Below are 26,850 nucleotides of genomic sequence, written 5' to 3' on the forward strand. Positions count from 1 at the left end.
AATTATCAACATTCGAGGATCGTGACGCCATTTATAATACTGTTTGATGTTCATTTAATATGTAAAGAAAGATTTATCTTTAATTGGGATAACTGAACCCGATATAACTGGTCAGACTCTTCATATATATTTTTATAAATAGTAAATTTATCCATTTTTCACAATTACCGATTTTCAGCTATACAGTTATTGTGATCGATTCAAGATGTTGATGAAGATTTTATTTGTTGCACTTGCTTTATTTGCTGGTAAGTTTATTTTAAAATTATAATACTGGAAGGGAGCCATAGTGGCTTAATGGATAAGACGCTGGCTCACTAGCCTGGAGGTCATGTGTTCGATCCCTGCATTGGCCGAGAAAGTTCATCGCGATTTTCCGACCTGGTATCTCCTTGTCAGTAGGAGGCAGAGCTGTCTAGTCGTTCGGATGGGACAAAATACCGAGATCTCTTGTATACATTGCCGTACACGTAAAAGATTCCTTGGCAGTTGGAATTCGATATAAGAGTGGGCCATAGTGCCGCTGTCTGGCACACTCATAGCACACTGCATGGGGTATGCCGATAGCTAATATCTAATATAAATGAAATCAAATGGGGTTTAACGTTCAACTTTTCTGTACCGACTGGGCTAAATGGAAGACAAACTTATGTCATACAGTGTGCTATGTGATATATTTAGCACCGGAAGGGGTCATTACGGTCTACTCGTATTTCGAATTCCAACTGCCAAGGTTTGTTTAGTGCGCACGACAACCTGTTGTCTTATAATCCTGTCATGGAAGATCCTTGTCGGTGCACGTTGTGAGAATCACATAGCAGGTATCAAAGGGGTCCATATGGACCCCAGTTATAATTCAAAGTTTTTACGTACAGATATATTTGAATTAAAAGGCAGCGGTTTAGTTTTTATTTGTATTCATATTTGACAACTGAAAAACAACTAAATTATTATACAAAAACATTTTAGTGACATTTGGAAAAGATTTAATAATTCTCACAAAATTGCTGCTTTGTGTACTATGTGATAAAGAGGTTAAATGGCAATTCACGCTTGATACAAAAACCATTGAATATTTGGAATTCATCATTTAATTTTTGGTATATGTAACATGCAGATGTTAAAAGAGAGAATACTCTGGCATACGCAATATGGTATCAGGCAGCAAAAACATTAGCAAAATCCCTACTGTGAGTTGTAAGTTAGGGGTCCGATTGGACCCCTTGTTCCCTTCAAGCGTTGGGCCTGATTTGCATGTAACATAACTCTGCACGTGGGAAGCAGATGAATACCGAACTCTTCGCTACGTGTAAAAATGTTTAGGAGACAAAGTCACTAAATTTCAAAAAGCAGTGCCCAGTAGTTATTACAAAACACTATAAAACATGTGCATGTGGTCCACGGAGACCCCACGTGCACCGACAAGGGTTAAAGATACATTATGGGAGATTCGATAACGAGTTGGCAGTTCTCACTATAATAGTTAAAAACTAGATACTGTAAAGGCAATTTGCTAAAAAATTCAGTCAAATTGATCCACTATGAACCGAGATTTTAGCGACTGAATTTTTGGCCTAATCTCGATCATCATTACTAAAGTCGGTAAGATAAAAAACTTAGTCTCGATTATCCATTTCATGATTAAATTATGAATGGAAGTCGAACAGCAAATTGGAACCTAATCCAATAAACATTGTAGGCTAGTGACGCATCGAGAGTTGATTATGGTCTGTATATGTTAATTAATGTATAATATTTCAGGCCTAACGAAAGACCTGCAATAGTCAGATTTAGCTCTTGAATAATGCATGTTTAATAATTTAGATAACATTTCAGGCCTAAAGAAAGACCTGCAGTGGGCAGATTTAGCTCTTGCATAATGTATGTTTAATGAATTCTTGATCATCACCACATCGAATGGAGACGGGAGACAAATACTGATATGTTTATGGTACCCCATATATATGTTATTCAAAATGAAAGAAAAAAAAAATACTGTAATTTGTAATCTTTCGAAATCGAACAAAATTTACATAAGCTGATATTAAAATAGGCTGTCTCAATTGCCTGGTTGTTATATCCCGGATATTGTCCAATGATGCCAGACGCCTTTTGCGGACCCTGCTTAAATTGCAGGCTTACATCAAAGAACAATTACCCGGAGAGAAAACTTCTACAGTACTCCGCTTCCCGGTTGCCCTAAACACGTGTCGTGCTTAGTTTGCTTAATCCGGAACTGTTCGCGTATTAGTTTAATAAATACATGATAATAAGTTTTAATACAATTTCCAGTCTGCGGATATAAGACTCTTTATTTTGATCAAATATTAAAGGGACAATAACACTCTTGCTGGCTTGAGAGCTCCAGAAAATAAAAAATAGCCTTATTCTAAGCACTAGATGTGTTAGTGTACTACCTGTTTTGTAAATTATCCATTAAATCCTATTTTACTTGTCCAGAGGGTTCAAAAATATTTTTAAATCCAAGTAACATTTGAAAAGCTTTACGTCAGGCTTTTCAAATCATTTAGTTGAATTTTTCCAATTTTTTAAATTAGGTGTGTTAAGATGAAAATTGTATCATAAAGTAATTGGAATATTGTAAAATAGTACAATTTGTTGACCTGAATAAAGATTGGGACATATTATTCAGTTACAACAAGAGTGGTATTGAGCCTTTAATTAAGTGGTGTATAATGGATTAATTGCTATTTATATTTTGCTATATACAGTAAGTAAAGGTGAAACCTGCCCAGATGGATCAGAGATGACCGTTTGTAATAATGATCCATGTATAACAGCTACTTGTTTTACTTATCCAGGTGCAGATTGTGTGTAAGTTTATTTTTATTAAGGGGGGATGGGGTGGGGTGGGGATAAGTGGCCGAATATGGTTTAAAGTGCCGGCTGGTGTGAAATGAAATGAAATGAAATGGAGTTTAACGTCCTACTGTTCTGCTCCTAACCTGGGCTAATGAAGACGGGCATGCGGCCTACTCTTATATCGAATTCCATCTGCCAAGGGATCTTTTACGTGCACTCCAATGTGTACACGGGACCTCGGTTTTTCGTCCCATCCGAACGACTAGACAGCTGTCCTTGTCAGGCCCTCCGTCCTGCATCTCTGACAAGGGGAAACCACGCCGGAAAATCGGGATGAACTTTCTCGGCCAATGCAGGGATCGAACACCCGACCTCCAGGCTAGCTAGCCAGCGTCTTACCCACTTAGCCACGTGATCCCCCCGGGTGGTGTGTAAGTTTATTTTTAACAAACGGGGTTTAAGTGGCCGAATGGTTTAAAGTGCGCGTTTTAGATTACATTGGCGTGAGAGAGAAAGAAGTGGAGTTTAACGTCCACTCGACAAAAACTAAGTCAATTCGGGACTAACATATGGTTCAATTTTATTTCTATAATTCGCGTGTGCGTAGGCGTCTTTAGAAGTGGGGGGAAACCGGAGGACACGGAGAAAATCCACATGGTCGGACAGGCAACCCTACTCATTGTCACGTACAAGAGGGAAAACCGCGCCACTTGACTCAATGACAGACCCTGTGGTCTAACGCGCACGCGTTAAACCATTCAACCACCCAACTCCAAATGCATAAGGGGGGTCGGATGGCCGAATGGTTAGCACGTGCGTGCTGTATCATAAGGCCTGTCATTGAGTCAACTGGCGTGGTTTTGAAACCCCGGTTGTACGTGACAAGGAGTAGGGTCGCCTGTCCAACCTCGTGGGGTTTCCCCGGGTCCCCCAGTTTCCTCCCACTGCTAAAGACCCCTACGCGCAAGCGAATTATTGAAATAAAATTAAACCATTTGTTAGTTCCGAAATGGCCTAGTTTGTGTCGAGTGGACATTAAACCCCATTTCTCCCTCTCTCTCCAAATGCATAAAAGATTAAAATGGTTTCGTAGGGTAATCAAAGAATCAGAGGGCAGTCAGGAAATGCGCCCTATAACGCGTGTACGTAAAAGATTCCTTGGCAGTTGGAATTCGATATAAGAGTAGACGATAGTGCCGCTACCCGGGAAAAATTTCCCTCATAGCACACTATATGTCGTATGTCCGTCTTCATTAGCCCAGTCGTAACAGAACAGTAGGACGTTAAACCCCATTTCATTTCATTTATCTAAAATCCTTAAGATCAAAGGGTCACTGGGGCTAAATAGGGGTCGCGGGAATAAGCCATTCCAAAGTAATTTTTAACAGTGACAGAAATCAAATGTTATTTTTTAAATTTTTCTTATAGGACGAATTTTTGTGGAAGCGAGGCCTGTACAGCACAGTTCTTTGTGAATGAAAACAAAGTTACGTGTTAGCATACAAACAATGTAAGTATTATAAAGTATCGGAAGCCGACATTGTGGATCACGTCAATTTAATTCCCAATTTTACAGTTCACAAAGTTTTCAGGCTATTTTGAATTTTTGGTAAGTCTCGATTCTAAGAAGTCGTTACATGTAAGATAAGCCAATATTTTGCAATAGATGGATGGTGAACAGTGAAAATCAATCGGGTTCATTCTCTCATTGTCCCAATTGATGCTTCACTTCGAATTAGAACCGGCGATTGACTATTTTGAATTCGTGGTGAGCCTTGATTCTAACAAGCGGTTGCAATACAAGATACGCCCATATTGTAATTGATGAACAGAGAAACCAATAGGCTCCATCCGCTTATTGTTCCAATACTTCACAACGAAATGTAAATGAATCTGTTAAAAACTGTAGTCTCTATCGCGTTCACAGAAAATGTGGGTAACTTCGGAACGGAATGTCACGGATTGCTAAATATCGATAGGTTTCGTCATCTCACGACCCCAATGCTACTCACTAAATCTGAAATACATCTGTTAAAAACGCAACGTTTGTTAAGTCCAGGTGGTTTTCAACAAAGGGGGGGGGGGGTAATTCTGGAACGGAATATTGTGTGATGCTGGATATCGATAATGTTGTTCCAAATGTTAAAAAATTGGGCATTCGCCAAGTCTAAGCTAAAGGGCGTAACTCTTGAGTGCCAAAATCAAACCCAACTCAGGTTTTTGGGATCTAACATATTTATGGTTTCGTGACATCGGGAAAATACGTGTGACCACTAGAGCGACCACAAGCTACAAAAATGCGATTGTTCGTCCATTCAGGGACAATAATCGACGAAGTACTTGCAAAAATCAATCCCATCTAAGTTCTTTGGAATGTGAACATTTATGTTAAGTTTCATCAAAATCGGAGTTTCCACAACAAATGTGGACGGACACGCGGACAGAAAAACCCACGGACATCCGGACGGACAGGGGCGACGGGATAATACTTACACATGAAAATGTGGGCGTATAAAAATGCAAATTAATACAAAATTGCATAGTTGAAAAACTGTTAAAGCTATTCTTAGTTATTGACGATTTTGAATTCTTGATTAGCTGCGATTCCAAATATACAAATTTATTAAAAAATTTACAGTTGACAAATTTTAAAACTGTTCTTAATTATTTTGAATTCTTGGTTATCATTTGCCATTATATAGATTCTTTGTTTTGAACGTCTGGTTTCTATTCTTTACGGGGGGTTGGATGGCTGAATGGTTAGCATGCGCGCGCTGTATCATAAAGTCTGTCATTGAGTCGACTGGCGTGGTTTCGAATCCCCGGTTGTACGTGGCAAGGAGTAGGGTCGCCTGTCCAGCCTCGTGGGTTTTCTCCGGGTCCTCCGGTTTCCTCCCACTGCTAAAGACCCCTACGCGCAAGCGAATTATTGAAATAAAATTAAACCATATGTTAGTCCCGAAATGACCTAGTTTGTGTCGAGTGGACGTTAAACCCCATTTCTCTCTCTCTCTCTTCTATTCTTTACATTTTTACCTTATTTTTATTTTTTTTCTTTTACAGGTGAATTGATAACCATTAATTTCTCCAAATTAAAATTATTATTTTCTAATCCATTATTGCCTCTAAATAAACTACTTTCCCTTTAACAACTGTGTTTTACTTCCTATTTCTTTGCATATCATCCATGATACGCCGGAAATAAATAATCCCGATCATCAAGTCGCATTATCCCTATTTGTTTGGCGATCGTCACTACATATTATCCATGAACGTACATTTTCTGTCAGGTTTTTGTGAATATTCATGATTTTGAGGCGGAAGGATACAAGAGTTGAAAGGTTGGTTAGGTTGAAATGTAGGGCCGAAAATTGCATGTTTACCTGTCTCTACTTCCAGCTTGTGTATCTGAAGTGTTTCATGGTGAACCTCATGCATGATTTTGGGCAAGAGTGTGCCACATGTTGCTCCATCTACCGAACGTAAATTTGGGAAAAAGTTAGAGCCGGTCTAAGAGACGAGAATTAACATTAAAGTCAATGGGGAAATCATTAGTGATCTGTCGCCAAATAATATAAACGAAATGGGCGTGGGCATATAAAAATAGGCACATCGCAAGTGGTGAATTTTTATTAGTAACTAAATAAATTATCACTATGGTTGTGCTTTAAATACTGAATTAGCACATAAAGTTCTTAAATATTTTATAGACACTACTTATAAATTTACAGAAAAAACAAGGCACCTAAAAACCAAGACACCCAGACTAATTGTAAAGTTTCGTCCGAATATGTACCTACTACTATAACATGTATATATATGTATATACAGCTGTACTATAAAAAGCAAAATTTCTGTGAGGGGAATTTTGAACTACACATATAAAGAGCCGAACGGTTTCCCATAAAGTGGTAAAAATAAGGATCAGAAATGTCTCCCAAATAAACATATATCTTTGGATGTCAGCATTTAGAATTTGTACCAAGCATTTCAACTGTTTCATCTTTATCTCTTGTTTCTCCAGACCTACAAAAATATACAAGTACATAATGTCAATTTGACATATTATCTATAGTCATTCACATTTCAGTGTTGTGGCCACCTGTGTCCGTCGGTCAGTTCATATATCTAAATACGATATGAATGAATTTTTTCGGAATATGAATGAGTTTATCGTATCATTTGCCCTGTGATACCTGGAAGAAAGAGAGAGAGAGAGAGAGAGAGAGAGAGAGAGAGGGGGGAGGGGACTAGCGTCCACGCGACACAAACCTAGGTCATTTCGGGACTAGCATATGGTTCAATTTTATTTCAATAATTCGCTTGCACGTAGGGGTCTTTAGCAGTTGGAGGAAACTGGAGAACCCGGAGAAAACCCACAAGCGACCCTACTCCTTGTCACGTACAACCGGGGAATCGAAACCGCGCCAGTTGACTCAATGACAGACCTTATGATACAGCGCGCACGCGCTTACTATTCGGCCATCCACCCCAACCCCACCCCCTGCCCCACGAACAAACAATATGATTAAAGATGAAAGCGTTTGTAAAACGCAGCAATAAAGTTTTTAGTAACACACGTAAAATTATCTTACCTATGTTCCAATCGGCCCGCATCATCCACAGTATCTGGTAGTTTTTGTTTGTTTGTTTCCGGTAAAACACAGACGATAAGGACTAAGCAAACCATACAAATAATGCCAAAAAATACAAATGGCGAAACCTCTTTAAATCTCCCAGGAACTAATTTACTCTGAAATTTGTAAAATGAAACCAAAAGGTAAGTGTTGTCATTAAGTTTACAAAAATGAATATATAGAATATAGAAATGAAATGGGGTTTAACGTCCTACTGTTCTGCACTGACTAGGCTAATGACGACGGGTATACGCCATACAGTGTACTATGAGGGAACTTTTGCCAGGGCAGCGACACTATGACCTACTCTTATATCGAATTCCAACTGCCAAGGGATCTTTTACGTTCACGCCAATGTATACACGGCACCTCAATTTTTCGTCCTATCAGAACGTCTAGACAGTTGTCTTTGTCAGGCCCTTCGTCCTGCACCAGTGACAAGGGGAACCCATGCCGGAAAATACCGATGAACTTTCTCGGCCAATGCAGGGATCGAACACGTGACCTCCAGGCTAGCGAGCCAGCGTCAAACCAACTTAGCCACCGTGGCTCGCTATGCATTAATGATGCATCCCACAAACCTGTGAACGGGTAATTCAATATTATATAATTAAAAGATAAATTGCTAAATATGACCCACACTTGAAATCATGATGTAAGCTAGTCTTTATCATCCAGGAAAATATTCTACGAATATTGTTCTGGACGCGTTGTCAACATTTGAGAAAAAATAGGCCATTGCCACATTATCGTAAACAAAGTCTAGGGGAGGTAACTAGTACTAAAACAGATGTTGACGCCCATTTTAAATAATCCATTTGATTGCATGCCAGTTCAATATCCAACTTTCGTAATTTTTTATTGTAAAATTTTCTCTCTTCATGGACCATATCTATGTTTTTTAAATTAATCCTAATTAGTTATCATGTTTGTTTATATTAATGCAAGAATTATGGGATTTATTGCGGGAAGATGTGCAACTCTTACTTGACTTGGCCAGAAGATGCTGGATAATCAACCACATTAAAACCCAAACCCCCGGTTACGCACGGGCAATGGGCTTTTCGTCAAATATTTACAAGGGTCACAGACCCTACGTTGAAGACTAGGATGTTCTGGGTGACCGAGACTAGATATAAGCCCGACTTACCAATAATTCCAAATAAGGTGCAACCAGAGCTCCTACACGTGCTGAAGCGGAACCGGTACCGGTTCCAACATTTCTTAATTCTGTCGGGAAAAGTTCACTTGTCCACAACCAAACTATAGCAAAACTACATATAGTTCCACATTGACCAATCAAAGTAAATACCGTCATCAACCAATTCAGATCTAAGAAAAAATATCTCAGAACAATCTGATTAAAATACAAATCTATATTTCGTTTCGTTTTTTTATACTTTCGATGGCCTACACTGCATGAACATCTGACCAGTTGTTTTGTAAGGTCGCGTCAGAGGTCATACGAACGGCTTTTAATCTATGACTTTAGACATTTGATTAACCAATCAGTGTTGACGTTTCTAGTAGTTTACTCAAAGTTCTATGCACCTCACACCAAAAACTCACTGTAACAGACCGTTACATTGGCTAATACCTAACATCATCCAGAACGCGGGTTGTATAACAACTCTTCCAGATCCTAGTAGAAAGACGAGTAAAACGAAATTTTGAACTATAAAAAACAAACGAAATAGGACATGTGTTTTACTAAGATTGGTTACTTATAATATTTACTTTCGTTTTTATAAATATTTACCTGGTGGTACGTATAACAGTATAAATATGACTGCTATTAATGATAGAATCTGTAGAGAATAACATCCACAAATCAGTTTCTTTCTTCCTGACTTATCTACCATTAACATAACAAATATATAACAGATTACTTCAATGACGGCTGTTAGTGATAGATTCAAGTATATATTTCCCACCAAAAACTCCAAGTTTAGCATTATACCGAAATACGTGACACTCACAGAAAACCTGCAAATATATACATTCAGTTATATAGAAGATCTTAAAGGGCTGCAATATCTTGAAAAACAACCCTGTTTAAGAGAGGGAGGGAGAAAGAGAGAGAGAGAGTTCAATGTTCACTGGACACAAACTAGGCTATTTCGGGACTAACATATATGGTCCAATTTTATTTCAATTATTCGCTTGAGGGTAGGGTTCATAAGCTGTGGGAGGAAACCGGATGACCCAGAGAAGACCCACGAGATTGGACAGGCGCGACCCTACTCCTTGTCACGTACAACCGGGGAATCAAAACCACGTCAGTTGGCTCAATGACAGATCTTATGATACAGCGCATAGGCGCTAAGCGGTTCGGCCTTCACCCCCCACACCCTCCCCCGGTTTATTGAAACGCTTTTGAACAAAAGGTCAAACGACACATTATAAGTTAATAGGTATACATGTCACGTGCGTGTCTAATTCTGACTGGGCGGACATTTTCAGTTGGATAGGAGAGAAATTTCGCGTAGCAATTGGGTTTCATCAAATCATATAATTATGCGGTTGTACATTACAGTTTGGCGTCAGTTTAATTGGTAATTCAGGGAGTTGTCATCAAATCATGGCAAAACCTGCTCAAACGAAGGTCTTAGAACGATCCACTGGTGTGGCTGGAGCACGACGGAAGACAACAGTAGTGGAATGATTTCTAATATTTACCCAATGAAAGATATCCACTCATGGATCAGTATTTTTAAATATACGTACTGACCATACTGTATTTGTGGGCTACAAAAAACTGAGAACTTGTTTTTTGTTTCACTTACCACACGAAATAAATTGCAAGTGTTCTTGCTGTCAATTTTCTTGTTGAGCAAAGTTTCCAAAATTTTGCTGTTGCGGGCGTTTCTGATACTCTTAATTTTAATAATACATCATCAGTTATAATCGTTTTATTGATATCGGCTGCCTTTTTGATTAATGTTCTTGCCTTATCAAGTTGACCTCGTGTTAATAACCATCGTGGACTTTCAGGTAACATTCTTTAAAATAACAACACAGTATGCTTAGAAATGACGAATTAATGCTCACCGTCACACAGTCTTTTGAACATGTAGTGTCGCTTTTCAAAACGGGAGAGTTTCACATTAGGGTATCATAATTTTTAAATATGGTTCAGTATCTGTCAGGTTGGGCATGGATAGGCGAGAGGGCAATTACCTCTGCTTAGGCCACTATGTATTTTTGAATAGCATCAACATGCTATTATAGCCAAAGATATCGAAATCTCAATACGCAGGCATCCCGAAACAAAAAGAATAATTAAAATAATTATTTACATAGATATGACGTAAAATCTGTACATATATATGTATTTAAAGGCGACACATTTCGTTGGTTAGACGACGAACTTTATAAAAATATACGTTAAATAATTGTGAACTCTATATGTTAATGCCAGACAATGGAGACACTGGCAACGAAATATCAGACATTTGTGGTCATCAACCAATCTATAACGTTGTAAGGTACATACTAGCGACGAGAACGTAGCTAAAAACAAGCACATCAGCACATGGGTGCCTTTAGTTTCACCTGGTTCCTAATGCATGAAACATCTTAAAAATAGGTTAATTTTATTCTAAGAAAACTTATTAAACACACGCAGCCCAATCTAGTGAAACAGCTTTCGTTTATCTGCAAATATTGTCAATAAAGTGAATCAGGCGTTGTAAACAGGGCTAGAGCTAATCCAAATCCTAACCTTAACCCTGGACCTGAACCCAATACTTACCTTAACTCCAACGTACAATCTCGCCAACAATCACGTGCCCTAACCTTAATCTTTCTCCGCGACCTTGACAAAAATAGAACTGGCCTTAACAAATAGATTTAGCCCTAGGTACATACAAGAAATAGAATAAGTGATGGGACGTCAAGACGGCTGCAGCTAGCTGTAAGTATCTCCAATTTCTTATACAATAGCCCAACATTGCTATAACTAAAACACCCAAACACCATCCGAGGTGAAATAAAACTCCAGTAAAACGTCTTTTAGAAGGTCCAACAATCTCCACTCCTAAAAGGAATTGTTTTTTTTTTTTAAAAATAAAAAATAAAAGTACACAGCAGTCATCTGACATTAAAATTTTAACCCCTATGATTGTGCCCGTATGCAGTGACAATAGACCAGAATCTTATACCCCAGTTGACTACTTGAAGTCGGCACATTCTTAGAAATATTCAGGTAATGTTATTGGATTGGGACCTTGAACTCATGATTGAGTTACGAAATATGAGATGTTTTATTCTATCAAATAAATTACCAAACAATGCAAGAGAATTGACTTATTATTTTTTTTTATTTTAGTGCCAACATCTCGAATCCAGAAGAGAGAGAGAGAGAGAGAGAGAGAGAGAGAGAGAGATGTTTTACGTCCACTCGTCACAAACTAGGTCGTTTCGGGACTAACATATGGTTCAATTTTATTTCAATAATTCGCTTGCGCGTATGGTTCTTAAGCAGTGGGAGGAAACCGGAGGACCCGGAGAAAACCCACGAGGTTGGACAGGCGATCCTACTCCTTGTCACGTACAACCGGGAAATCGAAACCACGCCAGTTGACTCAATGACAGACTTAATGATACAGCGCGCACGTCCTAACCATTCAGCCCCCCCCCCCCGCTCGAATCCAGAATAAACCTGATTCATGCTTCATATGGTATATAACGAAGATCGAAATTTATCTTTACCGAATTCATCCCAAACCTACAAATACACTCACCAAAAGTAACTACAAGTCATTGCCATGCAAGATAGTCCACATTTTACAAGAGATGGACAGAGAGCGCGCTAAATAAAAAAGCGATTTTTCGTATAATCATGGGTCATAATCCAGGAAATTACGGTCCGAAGTAACGACTGGCACCCATATCTTTGGGATAGAAACAAATATTAAAAGTTTCATCAAAATCAGATAGTAATTGTGACCTGTAGAGGGTCCACAAGCTAAAAACGCGATTTTTCGTACACTCAGTGGCCATAATTCAGGACGTTACGATCCGATATGCGCGAATATAGAAAGGAACCCAGATCGTTGGGATATAAACATCGTCAGATCTATTTCAGAAGGCCACCTGCAGATTTCTCCAAGGTCACGAGATGTAAAGGAGCTGGGATCTTTGTAATATAAACATATGATAAAAATTGTGACCTGTTAGAGTGTCCACAACCTTGGAATACTATAATTTTACACTATTTACGTACGAGGAGCGGCCATTTTGTCGGGAATTGTCGGTCCGATGTTCACGTAATTCGAACTCATAAATGGTAAAAAAGTTATATATTAGAATGTTTGTTTTTTTTAAATCGGATAAAAATTGTTACCTCAAGAGGGTCCACAAGCTAAAAACGCGATAAACATATATTTCAAGTTTAATCAAAATCGGATAAAGATTGTAACCCCTCGAGTGTCAGCGGGCTAAATAGGTGATTTTTCGTACAATCAGGGGGCATAATCCATGAAGTAACGGTCCGATACATGCCAATATGGAAAGAAACAGGGGGCCTTTCTAGATAATACTATATTTTAAGTTTCGGCAAAATCTGGTAAAAATTGTGACCCGTAGAGTGATCACCAGCGAATTGTGGATGGACGGACGGGCGGACAGGGGCTACGACAATATACGTCCACATGAAAATGTTAGCGTATAAAACGGTAACTTACCAATAGTAAAGATAGCTATTAATTGCCCACCCAATCCTATTCCGACAAAAAATCTGACAATCACCAAGAAAATATAATTCGGTGTCCAAACCAGTAAATAAGCAGAAGTGACAACCAAGACGTTAGAAATGACCATTACTGGATAACGACCGAATCTATAACAAAAAAACAAAAAAAAAAAAATTGTCTTTTGAAGCAAGGAGTCTCGACGAACACAGATTTTTTAACATGTGCCACCATTTTTTATATTAGAACAAATCGTTGCCAGACACCGAATATACGCCCACCAGCAGCAACTGTATGCACAGACGGGGCTAATGAAGACGACAGTGTTCAGGTGAAATACCTATGCGTGATTTGGATATGCAATATACGTCTGAAATTCTTTATCATTCATCATCAGCACAAGTCAAACTACCCCAACACGTTTGAACACCCCAACACGCAGAGTTTGTTACGTTTCTTTCCAGTGATTTTAATCTTTACAACCATAAACAGTCCATCATGTTCCAATCACCTGATACAAATATTGAATGGCCGATGACGTTTGTTTGTTGTACTGATATTTTGGCACCATTTTGATTTCACTAATTCGCGTATGTTTTCTTTCCGATCCGTCCGCCCAAACATTGAAAATGTAAATTGAAACACTTTTCTTCAAAACCAAAAAGTAAAGACAAAACCCAATGCAAAGGGTGGAGGGGTAACCGCTATAAATAGATGAGAGGGAGAGAAATGGGGTTTAACGTCCACTCGACACAAACTAGGTTATTTCGGGACTAACATATGGTTTAATTTTATTTCAATAATCTGCTTGCGCGTAGGGGTTTTTAGCAGTGGTGTGAAACCGTAGGACCCGGAGAAAACCTACGAGGTTGGAGAGGCGATCCTTCTTGTCACGTACAACTGGGGATTCGAAACCACGCCAGTTGACTCTATGACAGGCCCTATGATACAGCGCGCACTTGCTAACGATTCGGCCATCCAACCCCCCTGCAGGTGAATGCAGTCCGTCACATAAATTATGGGCGGATATATAGATGTATTATCCGACATTATCAATACTTACCGATCAGCAAAGTTACTTATTATAGAGCAACTGAATACCAGTCCCAGGAACGTGATCATAATAGCATTATTTCTTAAAATATCATCGTCGCAAACCATATTAAACTAAAGTAAAATATGACATTATTTTTGCAATCTGATTAAAATACTTTATACTTTTGATTAACCAATCGGCGTGGATGTGTCTAGTGGGTGACTCACAGTTCCGTGCACCTCACAGCAAAAACTCGCCGTAACAGACCGTTTCATTGGCTAATCCCTCACATCATCCAGAACGCGCGTTATATAACAACTCTTCCAGATCATAGTGTAGTAAAATTGCCGGCTGTGACAAAACTGCCGAGTTTATAAATCCGTTCTTTTTATATAGTTTCTGGAGAAAACCCACGAGGTTGGACAGGCGAACCTACTTCTTACCATGTACAACCGGGGTATCGAAACAACGCCAGTTGACTCAATGACAGACCTTATGAAGAACACGCACACCATTCATAAATCCACCCCTTCCCCCTCGAAGGTATTAGATATAGTATTATAGTACCTACCTCAGTAACTAGAGTTGACATGTACGTAGAAGTATCATAAACCCAAGAACCACATTTATATTCCACTGACGTCATATTACCATATTTATCAACTGTAGTATTACGTAGTAGACAGCTAGAAGATTGTGGTATGGATTGGTTTATAAGGTTGCCATGGTAATCGCTTTGTTGATGGTAAGTGTCGTTTTCAAATCCTGGTAATTTACACCTGCAGAATTTGAAATATTCCTTTAATATTTAGTACAAATCTCTTTTGCTATTGCATAAAACAACACCGTGTAAAAATATGTTTTAGAGCAGTGACTCCACACCGATTTTTTTTTACAGGCCTGTTGTTGTTGTTCTTAGTGTTTAACGTCCGCATCCACCGAGGATGATATCGCAGACAAGTTGTCTTATTTTCTTTTTATTATGTTAGCGCACGCGCAGGGGTCATTGCTGTGGCAGGGCAGAATATCCGGAGTAAACACACGAGGTTGAGAAGGCGCCCCTATCTCTAGGCCACATATGCTCACACCACTGATCGAAACAAAGACCCCAAGCTAGAGGTGACCGGCCAGCTCGAAGCGGGACACTCCAGACGACAAGGCCACCCCCACGACCACCTGTTGGCTTCTTATTGAACTGGGGAAATATGGCGAAACTATTGGTTATTAAACCTGTCTTAGTTATTCTCTCTACAATGGGACAGGACCTCACATTTATCCATGTCGGTATTACACCGCTTTTATCAATATTGTACGATTTCATAATTTTTGTCAATTTCATAATTTTTGCCAATCCTTGACTGGAACCTTATAGAAAAGACTGTGCGCTGTCATCTCCGGGTGGTAGAATATCGTTCTGCTCTACCCCACTAACCTCTGGGTCCATTCACGGGGAGACACATATTCAAATTATTCGTCCTTGGTGATTGCGATATTTTTAACGACCAATCAAATAAAGTGAATGAAGGGAAGTAACTCGTACCTGGTTGCATAAAACTCATTGTTGTACGATTTGTCAAAATGATAAGGGCGTCGTTTTGTATGAATATTACTTAATGGATAATAAATTTCTCGCCAACCTTCTCATAATCGAGGGAACAAGCCGTCATATTGTCTTGAACGTATATAGTGACGCTAAGACTGGCTTGTAAACTGTTTGTTGATTGGTACGTAGCATTAACCTACGGGACCCAAAACAACAAGGGCAGATAACCTAAATTGTTGACTATCCCGTGAATGGGACCAGGGGTTAATGGAGTAGAACGGAAGACCAAATATAACACGTTATTTGCTGTTCAAAAGAACGACTGACTGTATACATATGTTTTTACGCTTAAGCTTTCATTTTACGACCATTTTTGGCGGTTGACCCATTTTTTTTCATTACATTGACCCTACTGGATATAAATTTGGGCTGTTTAATAGGGGCAGGTGACTGTTACCTGCACTAGCTTGGGTGAGTACAACGGCTCGCAGCTTATTAGCATTCAAATAAGACAGCGTATTTTCAAATTGCCATAGCTTCTTTAATGTAACAATTTTTTTACGTTTTTGCTGTTTGCTACAACAATCTTGTATATATTATTCGTGGTGCACATAGAATTCTCAGGTACCTGTGTGGCGGAGTAGCTAAGGAAAATACCGTCACCATTACCATCAAAGCTAAAGATAGGGGTTCGATACACACAGGAATACTCAGAATTTTCTGGTATCGCCCAAACTCTCCAATCAACTTTAAAACATCGTCGTACAGCATCTCGAAGAGTCTGAAGAAAAACAAAATTGATATTAAATGACTGCCATATTTGGAATGCGATTTTCAAGTTATTGCCCCTTGGTCATTGGGGGGGGGGGGGCATCAACTCGAGCATTATTTTCTGTCAACTGGCGTGGTTTCGATTCCCCGGTTGTACGTGACAAGAAGTGGGTTCGCCTCTCCAACCTTGTGGGTTTTCTCCAGGTCCTACTAACGACCCCTACGCGCGAGTAGACGTTAAACCCCATTTCTCTCTCTCTCTCAAGTTCACGGCTACAAAGTACTAGAACTAAAATTTAAAAGCAAAAATAAATAAATATACTAGGGGTGATAAGGGGTGTCAAGTTCACGGCTACAAAGTACTAGAACTAAAATTTAAAAGCAAAAGTAAATAAATATACTAGGGGTGATATGGGACAAGATTGACTGTTGGCAAAAATACATTTATCCGTATATGATATAAACATTTCAAAAACAATTCTGTTGCGTGCATCCGCCCAATCGTAACCGCAAGATGTCCATTTGTTATCCCAAAATAATTAAACGTTAAATTGAGACTTTGTTTTTTATGTACCGACTCTAGTAATGATGATCGAGGCTAGGCCTAAAATTCAATTGTTAATAGCTCGGTTCGGATTGAAGCAAGTTGGCTGAAATTTTCAGCATATTCTATTTACAATATCTATTGTTTAACTATTATATAACGAGAACTGTCAACTCTTTATCTAATCTCCCATAATGCCCCTTTAAATATGTCTTAACCCACACTGATCCGCAGTGAATATTCGCTAGGCCGCGACAATCACTGATAAGGATGACATCGATGCGACTTAATGAACCACAAATATTAACTTTTTTCCTCCGACAAATTAAATTCTAAAACATTTTTTTTATGTATTAGAAAAATAAAGACGTTTGAAGTATTTGTAGGTAAAATTTTTTTTTTATTGAAGTGTAAATGGGTATTAAAATGAGTAAAAGGCGCCATTCTGCTCGAATCAGTAACGTTTTAAGTAAACAATACACGCGCCATTGAGCCAATAATTGACGCCGCGTGATATGACGTCATGTGTTGAAGACAGTCATCTTTTACCGAAATATTAGAATACTTTCGTAATACTCTGTGAAACAGATTGATCCCATAAGACACGACTATCTTAAAGTAGCTAAGTCTCCAACTCAATATCTTCCGACATTGAAAACACGAATTATTTGTCAATTCAAATCAACATTGGTCTTGTGATCTTACAGGGAAAAGATGGGGTTCTGATATCCAATATTAAAGACAAAAAAAAACATTTTACCATTGGTACACGAATCGTGTACCGTAATGCGTTTCAGCGCCATTTGGAACAAGTGACTCAAAGAACAGGGCTAGACATATTCCAAAAGTCATGTCAAATGGTGACGCTCTATTCTTATCTGGAGAGCATGCGCAATAAATACCATCGGTGTAGACTGGAAAAACCAGACGCTAAAGATTGCCATTCACATGAGACTTCTGGCGTATTTCGCCGAACATAACTGATTAGAAATTGCAATAAAAACAGAAACGATTGAATGTAAATCAGTTTATTACATTGATATTACATTATTATATTCTTTGCAACCCATTTCTGTCAATTTCTAGGTCGCAAATATTAGCGATTTAGCTCCTTTAAATAATATATCCAAATTAAGTACAAATTGTATCAGATTACATAAAAGGTCGTTATGCAAAATATTAAACTAAAATAAAACTTAAAGTAGCTAAGTCAGTAACCCAATATCATCCAAAATCTTCGACATTGAAAACACGATTTTTGATGCAATTTAAATCAGCAGTGGTGTGGTGATCTTACCTGGAAAAGATGCGCTTCTGATATCCAATATTTCAGACAAAATAAACATTTTACCATTGGTACCATAATGCGTTTCAGTGCAATTTGTAACAAGGTGCTCAAAGAATGAGGCTAGACATATATTCCACATGTCATATCAAACGGTAATGCCATATTCTTATTTGTAGAGCATGCACAATAAATAGTATCGATGTTGACTGGAATAACCAGACGCTAGAAACTGACTTTCGGTTGAGTCCTCTGGCGTATATCGCCGAGCATAACTGATGACAATTCACAGTAAAACAGAAACGATTGAATGTAAAACAGTTTATATAAATTCCTATTATATTATTATATGTGTTGCGACCCAATTGTGCCAATTTCTAGATCCAAAATATTACCAATTTAGTTCCTTTAATCCACACGCACGCACAACAAATCGACAATTACCGTTCTTAAATTAGACATCCATGGAATGGTATTACAACTTGTCAATGCTTTCTGTGGAAGTCTTAGCTTTGTCCAGAGAAGCATTAGGAGGTCCAGTAAAGGAACCCCACTGTAGAGGAGGAAACCGTAGGCGATGTATACACTCCTCTCAAATCTATGCTTGTGAACATAATCGACCTTCGATGATAGACCACTTGAATCATAGAATGATCGTGAGCATTACTTTGTGCAACTATGTCCTACCTGCAATGTATATCAACTACTTCACTCAGATTACAGGTATGTCTTTTGGAGCTTTTCAGAATCTGATCTCGTTTTCCTGGTGCGAATCGTGATACTGGGAACTTAGCATTAAGACGGTTGTATTAACATCTATTTGTCTGTAACACCTCAGTGGTTAACACGAACAGTCAGTCCTTTTATGCTCCTTAACGCCGCCGTGTTTGTTAAAATTTAATAGATACTTGAGTAACGTCATTGTTGAATAAGTTTGTCAATAACAATATTATTATAAAGAAGACGGCGTGTGAATTATCTACTCTTATGTATAACATCAACGATATATATCATATAGTTGGTGTAACTTGAGCATAACCTGATTTTTAAATTTGTTAATAACAAGAAGCCTTTTATGAAGGGTGTTTCACGTTTCACCGGTTGCAACACTATTTTTGTGATAACAGAGATCAGTTTAGTAAATATAGGATTTATTTACATCGGAGCAGAACATAACACAACTACATACAAAACAATACAGTAACTTAAACTAATATACAGGAACTAAACTACATCAAGAAATAGACTACGACAGGAACATATCAGGACGGTACATAACTATATTAAATCCAACATTCCGCCCATCTGTCAAGGCAGCGGCTGAACTTGGGTGAGTTCATATGCCGGTCTCTCGTCTCGTATCTGCGTCTCTCCTCCTCTCTGATCGTATGTCTAACTATCAGTATACTTCTGATTATATAGCGTCGGAGAAAGATAAGACTCATGATCATACGTGCAATTGTCTCTTTATCACCGTGATAAAACAATCGGCGAATTTATCATATCGGACTTCCTTAAAAATATCGAAAAACCGGTATATCGTGACAATTTTTGTTTATCGCGATTATGATAATTATCGTGTCCCAATATTGATGATAATACATCGTCGCTTGAACCCGTAAGCGAGGAAAACGTGTTTGGCAAGGTCAAGGTTGGACAGTAATTACCCCAGTCGCAACTGTCACTATTTTACAATGTTCGAATTTTCAAAAAAGTAGATTTTAGAACCTGCTAGTTCTGGTTACATATTCACCCGATTAGATTTTATTACATACTTCGAGAAGGTATTTGTTGAGTAATAAAACCTACTAGTAGTTTATCGAGGTTCGGATGTTTCCGGAGTCCAAAATGGCCGCTTTATATAAATGAGAATTTTGGGGATAACTAACCCGAACCCTGACCTTTTTTTAAAAGACTGAACTTGGGTCTAATTTAGTTTTTACTTCTCCTAGTATTCCCCTAAATACTCATTTGTATAAAGCGGCCATTTTGGTATGAGTTCTGGCTTGTTCTGGAATGTGTTGCTTCTAGTGGTGATAATATTTGTACCGTGCGGTAAGGACGGCCAGCCCTCGATAAACTACTAGAAGGTTTTATTACTCAACAAATACCTTCTCGAAGTATGTAATAAAATCTAATCGGGTGACATATTATCGTTATATTAAAACTTAATATTCTACTCCGACTAACTATTTTGTCATTCTATTGATAGAAGTAAATTCATCTACAAGTATGAACGATAGCATTATTACGTACTGGTGCGTCAGGGGTAAATATCCATCATGTCGTCGTCTAGCAACGATAAAAAAAAAAGCAATAACAAGCGACGATGTGCTGCCTAAAAAGTCCTCCAGTCCCGTTTGGACTTTCTTTGGGTTTAGGTCATTTGACGTAGACCACGCCACAGTATTCTGCAAAGTTTGCACAAATCCATTAATGGCCAAAGGTGGCAACACAACCAAGATATGTGATATATCTTATTTATGTCCTATCATACTGTTGTGTCGAAGTTGGCTGCCGCCGACAGGGATGTAGATAGATATATCATAGAAATCCGCGAAAAAGAGATAAAAATAGTACGAACAATCCAAACCATTAGACAAAATTCGAAGTCTAAAAAAACCGTATAGGCAAAATAGTGTAATCAGCATATGGACTGTTCACCGTTTATAAAATACACAACGAACAGTGGTAACAGGTGTCCGGGATACATTTTTTAAACGAAAAGTAGCTGAACAAACTATTATTATTATGCAACAAAAAGCGCACATTATTGTTATAAAAATATAGTCTAATTCATAAGAAAATGAAATAAAAGATACACCAAATAAAAGCGCTATTAAATATATATAACTTGCATACGCTTTTAAAAATAAGATTTTTTGTGCAGACGGGTAAAATGAAAATTTAAATAGTAATTTCAGAGATATCCTTTTTGCCTTCTAGCTGGCAACATAAATGCCCGAAATTCCATGATTTTTTTGGTCTGGAGCCATTCCGGATTGTGTGTCAAGTTTTCGGTCTTCGATCATTAATTGTATCATCAATGTTTCGAAAATAGAAATTTCTTTAAATTGACTAATGGATAAAACATTTAAAATCAGTGTAACTTAAAATCGGTGTAATTTAAATAAAAGGTGTCTAGCGTGACATGTGTTTCGGGCATATGTTTCATCAGTGACATGTGATACGAGATGCCGCTCTCCGAAATTTCCTGGTTTCTTTTGCAATTTGTTTGGGGTAAGACGTTATTACTCCCCGCCCATGTGTAAATAATATGTATATTTTATTCCACAGGTAGACAGACATTGAAAGGGCCAAATAAAGGAGACTCATTTGGGTATTTGCGCCCCATTTCCAATGAAATAACCATGTTGGTCTGATGCTCAACTATTATCGAACATATATCGTGTCTGAGATTTGTTAGAAACCGCCTCGAGCATGTTCCACACATCTCAACATTTATCAGCTTTTTTGTTCAATCTTTAAAAGCCTACATTCCTACAAAATGTTTTGTTTAGTCAAGTGAAACAAGAAAATTCATGGGCTAAATGGAACAAGCACACCTTAATGGCGACAAATACGTAAAACTGTGAAATAAGATACTATTAAATGATTCAACCGAAAGGTCCTATATATGCAACATAGATAAATCTATATATGCAACATAGATAAATTATATCTACATTCAAGTTAATCGAACTGCATCTATTCAATAGTCTTATGAAATATGATTCAACCGAAAGGTCCTATATATGCAACATAGATAAATGATATCTGTATTTCAAGTTAAGCGATCTATTAATTTTAAGGCTTGCGTCGAGCTGAATAAATTATATGAATTATTGTCATTAAAACATCTGTTGGTGGTTAACAGTGTGCATCCAGTATTTTGATTGCGTTAACAATATATTCATTTAAGAGAAACTATGACATTTCGCGATTAACATAATATCGTAAAATTCATATTTATTTGACGATCGACCTTCTATTTACAAAACTATGGTTTATCCCAACTGCAGGGTAAATGAAATGAAATGTTGTTTAATGGCACGTCAGGTCCAACCGGGCTATATTGCGCCAAACATGGTGAATCTAACGAGACAAATTAAAACGATATCACATAATTGAATTTATATATGTGAATAAAAACAAATATCACAGAAAATATATTAATTAAAAATAAATATAACAAATCATTTACATATATAAATATTTAAAACGATATACATGATTAAATATATACAATTAAAATTGAGAATAAAAGTTTGTCTCTTTTAAAAATGTTAGCACTTTATCATATAGCTCCGGTTGAGCAAATCGCTGACGTAATGACTGGCAAGTCTGAACTACAGGGTTCATCACGTTTTAGAGACTAGATTATGGATTAGAGACCATCTGAACTACAGGGTACACCATGGTTCAGAGACTATATCCGAACTACAGGGTACATGATTGTTTAGAGGGACTATATCCGGTCTGTCCCTTGTAGCATCAAGGCCGATAATCACCACGGGTTTATTTCTGTCTGTTATTCATTTCACAGCAGACTCTTGTGATTGCCACAGTAGTACAGGTTTTTTTACAAGCAAGAGACACTAGGGGACCGAGGATCCCTGAACTTGGCCTCGCTGGGGGTCCGTTGGGGTTCTCTCTCTGATTTTATAAAACTGACCGTAAAAATGTTTTCTGTAATTTGTCGTGACGTTTCTGCGTCATAGTTGGGACCCAAAATGGCGCCTGTATATGAGTTGTAACTTTACCTATACAGGGCTTTGCTAGCCTCGGCTGTATGACAAAGTCTGCAATTGGAACTACTTTCACGTTCCCGGATTACCAACGGCGTTGCTCATGCCGACGCCTTTGAAGAATGTTTTATCATACAAATATTTCAAAGTCTAAAGCTGTCTTTCTTTCAGATTATCCGATTTTCTTTTAACACGGACAACTTAATTTGCTCTGAAAATTCTACACACGCTACGAACGACGCAATTTTGATACCTTTTCCTTAAAAGCGGAAAGTTTTCCTAATAAGTAAACCGGTGCCGCGTCGCAATTGTATAGACGTAGGTACATATCACTTACCGTCATACAGCCGAGGCCAGATCTAGAGTAACGGAATCTGCCGAGGTTTGCCACTTGATCTTTTACACTATTGTCACTTAAAGCAACGACCATAATTTCTCTTCATTTCCAGTATAGCGTTTGATCAAATGTTACGATTGCTGGAATTTTATTGGTGCGTGCTATTCCGCAAATATATCAAACGAATAGAATAGATACAGCTTTGATCCTTAGACTGAAGATCAATCATTGGCAGAAGATAAAAAGAAGATTTACCAGGATGCTTCACATATGCATCATACCTGACCGTTTGGGAGATACGGAATTGTATCGAAACAGTTCCCACAAAATGTCTACTTTCTTGTCTGTTAGGGGTATTTCATTGAGACGAACGTTTTCGAACCGAAGAGATAATCTTAGACGATTTGTTGCATGGTATTGATGAATGGGAATTTTGGTGTCTTCTGTAATGTCCAGTAGGCCATCAGGTTCCCTGGGTATTATTTGTGATTGAGAACATTGGTTTCTAAGCGTAACTGCACATACAAGGCTCGTGTCATTAAAGGTCCCCTTTCCATCAAGTGTCATAATGTTCGCATCGACATTACCTCCAACGAAGAGAGGGGGGTTGGATGGCTGAATGGTTAGCGCGCGCGCGCTGTATCATACAGTCTGTCATTGAGTCGACTTGCGTGGTTTCGAATCCCCGGTTTCCTCCCACTGCTAAAGACCCCTACGCGCAAGCGAATTATGTAAATAAAATTAAACCATATGTTAGTCCCGAAATGACCTAGTTTGTGTCGAGTGGACGTTAAACCCCATTTTTTTGTCTCTCTCTCTCTCTCCCCAACGAAGAGAGCAATTATTCCATCTTCCTAGTTTCCAATTGGAGATAACATACCCATACATGCAGCACTGAGTATAAATCTCCCAACCTAATAAAATGAGCAGAGTCCCACAGTGTGTAAGATGTCGATTAAAAATCGTGACCGAAACAAATAATTGGAGCTGAACATCCAGGCCTATCTCTGTGCTTGTGAAGAAAGTTTAATATTTTCCCCATACTTGTCAATAAGTTTCATCTTCATATATCGTGCGCTGTAAGCAGTAACACCTTCACAATTCATTTCACGCAAAATTTCATCCCCCATTTCTATTAAATCCGCGATTGTACGCTCTTCCTGGTCGTTTCCTTCAAAGTACTTGCAGACACAGAGAAATGCATTTACCCAAATTTCGTCTTTTGGTCTGAAAATCTGTTGGTGTGTCTTTTCCTGTTCGAAAATTGTTACATGATAGTTCACACAATCCGCGTATTAAGGTCAGCATTAAAGGACAATATTGGTGCCAGTCATTATCACATATGTGATTATCTGGTGGAATGTGTTTAACCAGTTCTATCACATATGTGATAATGACTGGCACCAATATTGTCCTTTAAAGAACTCAAATCGACCACAGACAACGTGACCCATTGATCATTGCGTGATTTGCAACAGTGTCGAATAGTTTTACCAAATCATCTGCTTTAACCAAACTATATTCCACCGACGCAGCACTCTTAAAACCTTTAGCCCCCTTCTCCATAATTGTAACACATTCCTCTTCTTTATCAATTCTATATAATGGACATATCTTCTCTGTATCAGCACTGATTTCTGGGGTTATCGTGGACCAATTTCGCAAGACATGCGACGTCTGGTGTCCCGTAGTGACGACCAGTAACGCCAATTACGACACACTGGTACCAACTTCCTGTCCGCAGTACATTTATCTAATACTGTTTGAGACATTCGCGATTTTTGGTCGAGAGCCGCCATCTTGTATTTGACCCCGCCCCCCTGTCCTTATTGTGACTGATTTTTGTAAACTTTCTTTTGCTTACTTAGAACATCATAATAAGTCAATAGAAATAAATAAAAAAAAAACACCTTTTGTTACAATTTGATCCACGTACGACATCATAATACCCATATACAAAAGATTAATACACGTTAATACATCTTTTCTGTTCGTTATCTATCTATCATGTAACTACAGACAAGTGTAACTATACTCAGCCAAATTAAAAACTTGACACTCGGGATTTTTGGGACTAGATTTTTAATATTTGGTTTAAGGCAACTATTTTAGTGTTATGTTGTGCACAGACGACCTTGGCATCAACAGAAAGCAAGAATACGTCTCGCCGAAAGTCCTTGACATTGATAACGTTCGTGATGTCACAGTACCCCCCAAAATGAAATTCACAGACTTGGAGAACAACTGGAATAAAGTGTTCAGTAACGGTTGTGGCCTCCTCTATTGTCTCGTACTGCCACACAACGTCTTCTCATGGATCTCAGAACATTTGTAAACACTACCCGAGGAAGACGTCGCCACTGCTCAGCAAGAGCATGTTGAAGGTCCTGCAACGTTAGTGGTGGATTCACTTGCTGACGAACACGTCCACCCAGTTCGTCCCAGATGTGTTCAATAGGATTAAGGTCGGGGCTAAGCGATGGCCAATCCAGGACTTGGACACCGGCATTTCTTAAAAAATTCTGGGTAGCAATTACTGTATGGGGTCGAGCATTGTCTTGTTGAAGCGTTAGTCCAGGCCCATGTCTCTGCATAAACGGAAGAAGAACAGGTTGCAAAATCTGATCCCTGTACTGGACAGCATTTAAGTTCCTTTGGACAACAACAAGAGGAGAACGTCCATGTGCACCAAAAGAACCCCAAACCATGACGCTGCCGCCAACAAATCAGTCAACTTCTCTGACGCATAGGCCCTACTTGAGCGTAACGTTCACCTCGTCTGCGGTACACTCGGGCCCTGCCATCGGCAAATCTCAAAGTGAATCAAGATTCGTCACTAAAGACAACCGAATTCCACTGTCTTTGAGTAAATCTTATGTGTCTTGTGGCCCACACAAGTCGGCTACGGCGATGAAGAGGTGTCAATATTGGTCCATTATAGGCCCTACGAGCTCGAAGACCAGCAGCCTGTTTGTGCAGTTACCCTTCCACCAAACATCTCTCTACTTGTGGAGGTTGCAGTGACAGATCTGTTTCTAAGATGACGTAATCGTATTGCTTGATCTTCCTGGAGTGACGTCACACGTGGCGCTCCCGCCCTTGGGCGGTCGGCAATAGTTCCAGTTTGAGGCACTCTCATTCTAAGATTAATTATTGTCTGGCGTGAACAATTAAAGGCTCTTGCAACAGTGACCACAGACTGACCAGCATAGAATCTACCTATAGCACGTAGACGTTCTACATTTGAAAGGCGCGGCATTTTCTAACAAAGATGAAAATAACAATTTTAATTTGTTTTTCCAGTTCAAGTTACGTGTGCGTGTTCAGTTTAAGCAAACTTGCATCGATTGACCTCACGAGTTTGTGGTTTGCACGTGTTTTTCATCTTTATATGCCCAAAAGTCACGTGATCCACGTGACTTTACAATTTTAT

At 38.6% G+C, this 26,850-nt stretch overlaps 1 protein-coding gene and 1 long non-coding RNA gene across 7 annotated transcripts in view; one reads left to right on the top strand and one right to left on the bottom strand.

The window, feature by feature from the left end:
- Positions 1 to 178: 178 nt before the first annotated feature.
- On the top strand, positions 179 to 4,335 carry LOC126815985 (uncharacterized). The gene is made up of 3 exons (XR_007678165.2): positions 179 to 248; positions 2,733 to 2,835; positions 4,252 to 4,335. It is a non-coding gene; the product is annotated as an uncharacterized LOC126815985 (long non-coding RNA).
- A 2,095-nt stretch (positions 4,336 to 6,430) lies between these two features.
- Positions 6,431 to 26,850, bottom strand: part of LOC126815889 (organic cation transporter protein) — a 29,078-nt gene continuing 8,658 nt past the window's right edge. For 2 of the 6 annotated variants that reach the window (XM_050541918.2, XM_050541919.2), the window contains 10 exons: positions 16,361 to 16,513; positions 14,761 to 14,968; positions 14,217 to 14,320; positions 13,148 to 13,302; positions 11,331 to 11,499; positions 10,247 to 10,462; positions 9,220 to 9,446; positions 8,611 to 8,792; positions 7,419 to 7,576; positions 6,439 to 6,849 (listed from right to left, as the gene is read on the bottom strand). In XM_050541918.2, the coding sequence (XP_050397875.2) occupies positions 6,786 to 6,849; positions 7,419 to 7,576; positions 8,611 to 8,792; positions 9,220 to 9,446; positions 10,247 to 10,462; positions 11,331 to 11,499; positions 13,148 to 13,302; positions 14,217 to 14,320; positions 14,761 to 14,968; positions 16,361 to 16,513 (1,636 nt within the window). In that variant the 3' untranslated portion in view covers positions 6,439 to 6,785. Of the gene's footprint in view, positions 6,850 to 7,418; positions 7,577 to 8,610; positions 8,793 to 9,219; positions 9,447 to 10,246; positions 10,463 to 11,214; positions 11,500 to 13,147; positions 13,303 to 14,216; positions 14,321 to 14,760; positions 14,969 to 16,360; positions 16,514 to 19,019; positions 19,247 to 26,850 lie in introns of those variants that run through there. The other 4 variants (XM_050541920.2, XR_007678119.2, XR_007678120.2 and 1 more) reach the window with 4 other exon arrangements.

Source organism: Patella vulgata, chromosome 3 (assembly GCF_932274485.2).
Source record: "Patella vulgata chromosome 3, xgPatVulg1.2, whole genome shotgun sequence".
NCBI classification, from domain to species: Eukaryota; Metazoa; Mollusca; class Gastropoda; family Patellidae; genus Patella; species Patella vulgata.